Source organism: Echinops telfairi, unplaced genomic scaffold, assembly GCF_000313985.2.
Source record: "Echinops telfairi isolate 266 unplaced genomic scaffold, ASM31398v2 ScPeMD7_23;HRSCAF=83, whole genome shotgun sequence".
Lineage (NCBI taxonomy): Eukaryota > Metazoa > Chordata > Mammalia > Afrosoricida > Tenrecidae > Echinops > Echinops telfairi.
The window spans coordinates 59,376,332-59,386,516 of record NW_022103920.1 but is presented as its reverse complement, the minus strand read 5'-3'; the positions used below and the strand labels follow the sequence as shown (position 1 = coordinate 59,386,516).

Here is a 10,185-nt window from a genome sequence, read left to right as displayed (position 1 = left end):
GACAGGGCAAGATATGACAAAATAATAATTTATAAATTATCGAGGGCTCATGGGGGGGGGGGAGCGGGGAGGGGGGGGAAAAGGTGAGGACCTGATGCTAGGGACTTAAGTGGAGAGCAAATGTTATGAGAATGATGAGGGCAATGAATGTACAAATGTGCTTTACACAATTGCTGTATGCATGGATTGTGATAAGAGTTGTATGAGCCGTTAATAAAACGATTAAAATTTTAAAAAAATAAGTGGGAAATACAGTAAGCCTCTGTTAATACTTGACATAGCTATCAATTGCTATGACAAATACACGCAAATGGTTTTAACAACAGAAATTCACTTTTTTCATATTTACTTATATACAGAGAACACTCAAAATGGTTACAATATTCCCACATAAAGGGCTTAGTGAAATATTTAATTTAGTGGCCAGTTTCTGTTCTTGATGATTCTAGCTTAAGTTATAATTCATGAACCCAGTTACCTTCCAGTGTTCAGTAAATTCTGATTTAGACTGGGGGCTCCAATCTTAGGAGATTTAGTCCCTTTTTTATAAGTCCAAGAGAGTTCATTTTTTTGTTGTTGAGAATTTTTGATCAAATGTCTTAGCAGAACAGCAAAGCAAAAGATTATCGATAGGTGACAAAACTTGATCTGGCCATGGTTAATTTGTGTACATGTATTTATGTATTATACATATACCAATAATGAATTTATGTATGCACTTGATTATATATTTTAGAACTAATATAAAGCCAAATAAAGTCAATTACGCGTAAAAGAAAGGAATTTATCTTCTCATAGTTCATGAAGCTAAAGCCTGGACTACGCACCAAGCAGAACTCTCTGTGTGAGCTCTGCAGGCAGCGCCTCGTCTCTCCAGCTTCTGCTTCCGGCTTCCTTGGGGCTCTCCATGAATCTTGGCATCTGTCCTACCCCAACTGTCTCTCTCTGCTGATCCCAAAAGAGGTGACCGACTCAGGAGACACCAACACTAACCCTGCTTCATTGAGACCACAAAGACAACCCAGTCCCAAATGGGATTATCACTTCAGGCCTAGAAGTCAGGATTCACAACACCTATTTTGAGGGGACATATTTCATCCCATGACCACTGGCTCCCAAAACTTCATGGCCTTGCTGTATGCGACACACATTTCCACTATCACATTATCTCAAAATATTAAATCAATTCCATGGCTAAAATTCCCACTTTTTAAATTATGTAAACCAAAAAGAGGTGAAGCTTTTGGTTTATTCCATCCTGGGGCAAAATTCCTCTTCATCTGTGAACCTATGAAATCTAGAATACTAGTTGTCTGTTTCCTAAGTATATTAGGTGGAACAGGTACAAGATAAGACACGTCTAACACAAGGAGAGAAATTATAGAGGAAAAGAAAACAGGTAAAGAGCAGGTCCAAAATCCAGCAGAAAAATTTACCTAATTCTCTGGGCCTGAGAATAATCCTCAGTTCTTTGGGGCTCTCGCCCTGGAGTATGGGTATTAGACATGTCTCCTAGTTTCTGGGTGGTGGTCCTTTGGCCTTGGTCTTTAGCTCCGCTTTCCAGGCCCTGTTCTTCTACCCTTTGGGCATGGCAGCCCCATCCCCTCACCTTGGGATGGCTGTCTATATGCTTTGAATACCTTAAGAGCAGCCCAACACTCCCGAATTGACCCTTTGAAACCACAGTGGCTAATAGTTCAGGCCACAGGCTTGATCTGCCATAAGGAGTTTCCTTGGAGTGTAGCCACATCACCTTTTATCTTGCAAGAGATAACAGGAAAGTAAAACCTAAGAGACCTGAGTGCCACCAAGAAAGAAGAACCATCCCATGACCTGAGTCCCTGTGCTGAGAACCTCCTAGAGCACAAGGACTGATGCAGACACATGGAGATTTCCAAGAAAGGCCAGACCCAAGATGCTGAAAGGTGGCATGAACCTTCCTCCACAGCCAACAGAGAAAGCCTTCCCTTGGCACTGGTGATCAACAATCCAGAGATTGCTAGACTTCTAAACTCGATGAGAATAAATTTGGTTGCAAAAACCTTCAGTGAGGTATTTCTGCTATAGTAGCACTAGATAACTATGATAGCACCTTAAAACTCTTCCAGCCTCTACTCACTAATCGAATTCCAAAATTACTTCTATTTTTAGGTATCTGCTAGAAGGAAACTCTACTCCTTGTGTACCAAATTCTGTCTTAGCTACACAGTGCTGCTATAAAAGAAATACCACAAGTGGATGACTCAAACACAACATAATTGACATAATTCAATCGATAATCCTCTACCTAAAATTAACAGAATCAAAAACTTTAATTAATCTTAAGTATTAAAAAACCAATCATAGAAAATAGTAAAATATAAAGAGACAATTGGGTTCAAGTATAAAATGAACAGAAAAAAGATTCTATTGCCTCAATTATGAAATAATGGCCACCTTGAGGCTATAGCATATGCCATAAAGCCTGCCTAGGGTCATAAGCTGCTGTATTGAAAAGGTATTCTTCAACTACTAGCATTTCTCTTTTTCATTAACAATTATATAAAATCTTCCCTAACAGCGTGTATTCTACACCGCATCAGCATTCAACTGTTTCTACCAATAAGAAATAAGAAATATTTCTAATAAATGAATTTTGAAAACAATTTAACATTAATAGCCTATTAATATTTTTCCCACTGGGAGAGTAATTTCATGCCAAATGGATTTTTTCATGGGGACTTCTCAGTTTAGCTGATAACTACTGTCTGAAGAAATAAAGTGATTGTACAGACAGCCTGGAAAAAATCTCCCTATGTTCATATCTAAATTCACCAAATTTAAACCATGGGGAGGCTGAGATGATGACTAAGCGCCTATTCCAAAGAGCTCAAGTGCTACAGGGAAGCACACACATCACAATGTGTTCTGCTACACGTCATTACAGAATAGAGAATGCTATGTAAGCATCAAAGAGAAAAGAGACGGCTCCCTCAGAAAACAACTAAGAAATGAAATATAAACATGAGTACAGTATGACATATTCCTTAAGTCAAGTTACTAATATGTTACACTCAAAAGACCAATTTAATGCAATATAATCAAGTGATACTGCAGTGAACATGCCTACATTTCTACAAATACATTGGTGTTTTCCAACTTAAGTATATCTGAAGGAGCTTTCGAAAGTTCATGGAAAGAAATCCAGTATCTCGTAGTTTACATTTTCCATGAACTCTGTGAAGTTTTCTCATATGTGAACAGAAAAGGCCCTATAGCAAGTACCTTTACTTGTTTAAAACTACTCTTTATACAACATATACCGAATTTTAAAAACCGCTATTATTTGTCTTCATACTATTATCAGGATCACCCAAGCACCCAAGTCTTCTTAGCTCACCTCCAACATTTCACTTAGGCGGACATCTGTTCTTTGCTGAAGGGGGAGAGAAAAAAAAAAAATCAAAGGTAAATCTGTTTCATCCACAAAATGAAGCTTTAATTTTTAAAAAGTCACCTGTATATACCAATGTTTTTATAGTTCTCAGAGATTTCAGAAGTCCAATCAGCAGCTGGCGCTTCCTTTGGTTGGCAAGAAGGCCTAAACTAGCTTGTGTGAAACCTTCCTTGGCGATATTCAAGTGTCTACAAAAGTGAACGATAAATAATTTTAATGTCTTAGTACAATAAGAATATCATGCACGTAGAACATTTTGCTAACTAATGAGGTTTTGGCCAGAATTACTATTGAAATTTGGAGTTTTGACTACTATTTTACCAACATATTCAATGGCTCAATCTAAGCCAGCACTGCTCAAAGGATGGTGGGTGGACATGTGCCAATTCTTGTTCTGTGGCAAGAAAAGTAGAGGAACTGCAGATAGGCACTTAAAGCACTCCGAGCAAAATTTGACAGAATGATATTAAGCCTGATACACTTAATAATAAGGGGAAGGGGACCGTACTTTGTATGTCTTTGGGTTTTATTTAATTTTCCTAGTAGATTGATCTTATTGAGTTTTACACAAATAGGGAAAGGCTTAAAATGACTGCTCCTCACCAGAGATGGTTTGAATAGCACTGATCTGCACATGTAAAAAAAGTTAACCCATAACTAGGTTTACAGGCTATATCCACATGCCTCATAGTATATATTCACTTAATGAACAAAATCAGTCATTCATAATTTAAAAAATCTATTATCAGGGTAGATTTCATAGTTATTTAAATGTTACTTAGTTATTTAAAAATCAACTAAACATAGTTATTTCAAAACAAATATCAAATGTAATACCTCCTCCCATTTGTGCAGATAACAGCAGCTAACTGAAGGCCTGTCTGTAATGAAGTCACTCTTTCAAGTTCCTATGGGAAGATTAAGTGCAGATTACGGTTTGAGATATCTGGTTTTCTTTCTTAGTCATATGGTACGCTTAAAAAACCCTAGGGGTTAGAAGAAAAGCCTGCTTGGAAAACAAAGTACAATAAAGATAGCTGAATTTGAAAGTTATTAGTACACTTTTTCCCTGGATCCCTTACAATGACTAGTTTCAAGTGATTTTCACAATAACATATGGCAAAACATTTGGTCAGTATTGCTCGGAATGAAATCTACCTAACCTATTTTAAGCAGGAGTAGACAAATAAGTAATCATATATTCGCTTACATGTTTCTACCCAATAGAATCTCACAAGGTAAATAAGAAGATGACAAATATGATTTGTTTATTAAGATGACGAACGTCTTCGTTTGAGTACTAGTGTAGATCTCAGTGGATTTTGATGTCTTTTCTGCTGAAAAGAGAGATTCTGCTAGACAACTCCAATTTTATCATATTTTAAAAGCAGAGTGTTGCATGGCCATTGAATAAGCAATATTGCTAATGTTACAAAGTATACAGAAGTCATTTAAACTGGCCTTTCTACAGTTTAAAAAACCAGAGTACTTAAAAATCAGCTATAGAAACTCTTCACTACTTCAATTTGGCAAGTAGCCCCAAATAAGAAAGAAAAGCATACATATGCACGCACATATTGATGTACACATACATGCACACATACCAAATATGTTGCTATAAAACTAAGGAGACAAAGAAATGACTACGATATTTTAAATTTCCAGTGTAATTTGAACATCGTAAATTCAAACAGCTTTTAGATGTTACTATGATAAATTAACTCAACCATTTTTAAAACACTGAAGCATCTTTAAAATGTTCATGATAAGAAAATAACAAAATTTTTTTTTTCTGCAGACTTGCACCACCCCCCTCCCCGGGTTGAAAATAACAAATAATATCCTACCTTTACATAAGCAGGCTGTTTCTCAAGGATTAAATCTGCTACTCTTTTAGAGACCTATAAGAGCATGCAATCAAACGAATGAAGTAAAAGAAAAGGCCACATGCTTCCCGTCAGACTTTACATTTAATTTCTTACAAGACCCGTAAGATCTTTCCAATAACTCTTATAGCACACCCTGGTGCTCAGACACACATTTCCCTGGGCTATTAAATTAGTTAAAGGCAGTACAATAAAGCATGTAGTTCAGTAGCTGGTCTTCAGGAGAAACAAGAATTGATCATTACTACTGTTAATAATATGATCCAATTAACATGCACATAACTTTAACTATCTGTTAAGGGTATATGTTTAGATTTTAAAAGGTGAACTGGTTAAACCAAATAAATTTCTACTTAATGGAATATGGGAAGACAATCTCTGAGAAACTGAAAACCTTTGTACCAGGTAAGAGGACAAACCAGTGGTTTGGCCTTCCGAAAACACATGGGCTTTGTTTTTTGGTTTTGGAAAACCATGACGGTATCTAAGGTTTACTGTTTAATTCCATGAATAACATTAATGTGTGCCCATCAGAATTACAATCGTTCTGAACATGAGACTTGCACGTTACCATTCCTGTCAGAGCTCACTTGCACGAAGCATGGCACACAGAGGACACGGAGTGGGTATTTGCTCAAGAAACGCAATCGCCACTCCCTTCCCCTTCCCTGTGCAAACTAAGAACGGTTATAGGCTCATTAACCTACTACATTTACCCTTTCAGTTTCTTACTCTGCTTTCAACATCTTAGAAATTAATTAACTTCCAGATTTACTCATTGTTTTTGTCTAGAAAGAGGGATTCCATTAAGATTAAGAAAAACAAACTTTGAATAGCTAATAGACCTCAATTAGTTTAAAAAAAAAAAAAAGGTGACCATTGTCCTAAATGTCATTTTAAGAATTCCAAAAGAATTCTTTTAAAGATCTCATAGAAACATCTAGGTATAGCATAATTGGATGTCTAGGCAACTCCAATTAATAGGAAATACCAGTCTCTTTAAGAAAAAGTCAACAGGAAGCCCAACTAAGAAAATGAAATTAGTAAGCTTGAGCTTTGGACAGTGTATTCTGACATGTATGAATTTGTATTAGCGGAGAGTGCACCAAGTTGGATGTTATTTATAGTCACCCTAAAGCACAGAAGAGAATTTTCTAGGCTGAAATCTTTACAAGAACAGACTGCCAGGTCGTTTCTCACAAGGAGCAGCTGCTGGATTTCAATGGCCAATGCTTCAGGTGTCAGCCAAGGGCTTAACCTGGTGTGCCACCAGGGCTCCTATGAATTTGTATTGATGTATACAAACAAAAGCCCATTTAATTTTAGCAAACTGTTTGTTCGTTTAAGTAGCCCACGTAGTTATTATTAAATCTCCTCTGTGCCAGGCATTGTACTGGTATGTTTCCTCTATTGTCTCAATGAACAATTAGTACTCAGACCAATCCACTGAGGTGGATAACATGCTCTCTCATTAGCAATCTCAAAAGCAGTGGTTGAACCACAGTCACACTGCTAATAGAGTGCAAAGTCAGGCTGAAAGCCCAGATCTATAAAACTCCAAAGGTCACTAAGCCATAGGATCCTTATTATAGAGTTTATTCCCCAAATAATAATACCACTTAAAGTAAACAGGCACAAGACACACGTGCTTAGCTACCCTGAAGCTAGGGGGATAAGGGAATGTTGTTTCCATCCTTCGAGATTCAGTCCTCAGAAACCAGGACACATTTTCCCTACACTCGCCATGCATACTTTCTCTCCACCACCTCTGCTACTCTACTACTCCCAGAGGTCCACTGGGACCTCCTGGCACCATATAAAAAGAGAAACATCGCTCCTTTTCTTCAACAGATAGATTCTTAAACGGTTGTGCCATAGACCAAATAGATCAATTTATTATTATTGCTTCATTAGTTTAAAAGAAATCTAACATGCCACACAATAATCTACAGTGAAGTCTGACTTAATAAAGTGGGTTCTGCCTAAAATGAGGAAAACGTAGAATCCCTGGATTTTACAGTACTAGAGAAAATGGCAGAGCAAACCCATCATTTAAAAGATTCATCAAAAAAGACTTGCTGTTCCGAGTTGCCGTTCAGTAGTTACTGAGGTTAAATAACTTGTCCATTGTCAGACAATTGCATCACACCACAAATCTGACTTCTTGAATCTGTTCAACCTAATATGCTCTTTGGATCTATTTCAACTAGAAGCGGGGACTTTTACTCTGAAAAAAGATCACACCATCCCAAAACTGTGGGTTGGGGTGTTACACATGGAGGACAAGGAGTCTGAAGGTCCTAAGTGGGGAAGAAAAACAGAGAGAGAGAGGGTGCCAAGTTCTTTGATCACACTGAGGATTCCACACAAGGAATTCCAAATTCTAGAAGGGAATCTATCAGGGTAAATTGAGGGAAACTGCATATGCATTAATGTTCAATATAAATATGTCATTCAAGTCAAAGTCGTGTTAAAGACATGATTTGTTTATATGTTAATATATGGTAAACACACAAAACCTGCATGCTACGCCTCTCAGCTATCTTCAATTTACATTTTTGACAAATAAATAAATAAATAGGTCTTGTAGCTTACCGCAGCTTGCTGTTGTTTCAATTTGTCCCTGTATTCCTCTAGTTCTTGCAAATTGAGAACAGGAGGGAGCTTCTACAGAAAAAGAATCCATGAAGGGGAAAGTATTAAATTTGGAATCATTTACACTGTACAGACCCCTCTGACTTATGAAATACAATCTAACTAGAAAACAGTGTCACATCCCACTCTGCTCCACTCTTCCAATCCTCCAAGGCTTCCCCACTAAGACCCTGAAGAAAAAGGCCCAAGTCTTTATTAAACAACCAACTCTCCAGTGCTCACATTCAACCTCTCACCCATCCTTGCTCCCCTCCCCGCAGGGAAACCCCAGCACCATCGGACGACTGTAACTCTTTTACAGGTGCAGAAAGCTCAATCTTTCTCCTGAGAAGTGGCTGGTAGTTTCAAACTGCCAACCATGGGGATCGCAGCCCAACGCATAACCACTACACTACCAGGGCTCCTATCATGACTAACCAATTATGTCACAGCATTTGTTATTAAAAATCTCAGAGCTTTCAAATATATTCAGCCAACATTGGGCAGAAGCCACAAAACAGCATGCTAGATGTAAATAAAAAACCAAGAATGCAGAAATGTTTCTTGGTCAATATTACTACAAGTGCATTTAATTTTACACTTTAAAAATACTTTTATCTGTAAACAATGCTGACAGTTTATTTAATCACAACATGATAATCATGCACTAGTTCCAATAACAACAACAAATACAAGGCCCCTATGCAAAGCATTCAAATCTCACTCACAAATTCAATCACTGAAGAAAATAAACTGCAGACATACTTAATGAGATTTTTTTTTTTACCTCCAGCTCATATTTAACAATATCAAATGAGTCTGTAGAAAAATATACTTGTTCAATACTATTAATTAGTTCTTGTTCAGCTTGAGGGTCAGTTGCCTGTTCTCGAAGTTCCCTGAATTCCTCCTGCAAGAAGAAAGAAAGAAAGAAAAAGCCATAATTATAATACTTGCAGTTGCCAGAATTCCATGTGCAGGGAAATAAAAAATTGTGGCTCTTAACTATCACATCTTTCTGTGAACCACTGTAACCAAGAAGAGATACTGATAGAAAACGGAAAAGTTCATGGGAAATTGCCAAAAACTAAAAGCTAATTATTAAAGAGAGGGAAGTGGTCAGAGAAGGTGAATGTTTAACAAATTATCTAAGTGACTACCTAATATCCATCATATGTACATCTTATATATAAGTATGCTTTATATAAATATTGTTTTCATGTATGTATGAAGGCAAGTCAAAAAGCATTGACACAAAATCAGATACCTTTAATTAACAAAAATACAAAAATGTCAAGCTACTGTTTCTGGATCTATCTTCATCGAGGTCTATAGGCAGTACTCCATCTCTCTAACCCTCCCTGAATAGGAGCCCTGGTGGTGTAGTGAGTGACAAATTGGGCTGATAACTGCAAAGTCAGTCAGCAGTTTGAAAACATCAGCCACTCTGGGGAAGAAGGATGAGGTTTTTTACTCTCACAAGGAAATCCACAGGGGCAGTTCTACCCTGTCCCATAGGATCACGATGAGTCAACTTGATAGCAGTGAGTTTAGTTTGGTTTTGAGAACCCTTCCCTGAAGAATTCCGTGTTCTCTAATTGCACTCACATGCTTTTAAATGTTCTTTTCTGAAATGGCAAGATCAGGCTGTAGCGTGATGGACTAAAGATCTCCAACCAAATTGTCATAGGATAGTTTCCGACCCTTGAAGAATGAGTCAGTGCACTATCCTGATAGAGGAAAAACCCATTTTTACAACTTTCTGAAAGTCCCTTGTGCATCACATAAAATTCTAAAATCTGGGTCACCACAAATAAATAGGGAACATATCAATGACTTCTGTCTCACAATCAGCATTGAAATGCTGAAATCAGGAGCAAGATGAACTACCTTCTGATGAAAATCTAGCTGTGTGGCTAAGAAAGACGGGCTCTAAACGAAGTTTACACGTTTAACTCTACTTGTGCGACACTTCCTTCAATGAATAACCATACTACAATTAGTGATCCAATTATGAACTTCAATATTTGTAAATGTTTTATATTTGAAAAAAAAACATTTTTTTCTACCACTTTTCTTTTGGTCATTAATTCTTTTTGTGTTATTTTATTCTTTTTTTTTTTAAATCATTTTATTAGGGGCTCCTACAACTCTTATCACAATCCATACATACATCAATTGTGTAAAGCACATTTGTACATTCATTGCCCTCATCATTCTCAAAACATT

At 37.1% G+C, this 10,185-nt stretch overlaps 1 protein-coding gene across 2 annotated transcripts in view; it reads right to left on the bottom strand.

Moving 5' to 3' along the window:
- VPS50 (VPS50 subunit of EARP/GARPII complex) overlaps positions 1-10,185 on the bottom strand; it is a 131,351-nt gene that overhangs the window by 94,591 nt on the left and 26,575 nt on the right. For both annotated transcript variants that reach the window (XM_004702659.3, XM_045288778.1), the window contains exons 3-8: positions 8,744-8,866; positions 7,918-7,989; positions 5,284-5,337; positions 4,274-4,344; positions 3,507-3,624; positions 3,380-3,415 (exon numbers count right to left, since the gene is read on the bottom strand). In XM_004702659.3, coding sequence (XP_004702716.1) covers positions 3,380-3,415; positions 3,507-3,624; positions 4,274-4,344; positions 5,284-5,337; positions 7,918-7,989; positions 8,744-8,866 — 474 coding nt within the window. The remainder of the gene's footprint in view (positions 1-3,379; positions 3,416-3,506; positions 3,625-4,273; positions 4,345-5,283; positions 5,338-7,917; positions 7,990-8,743; positions 8,867-10,185) is intronic.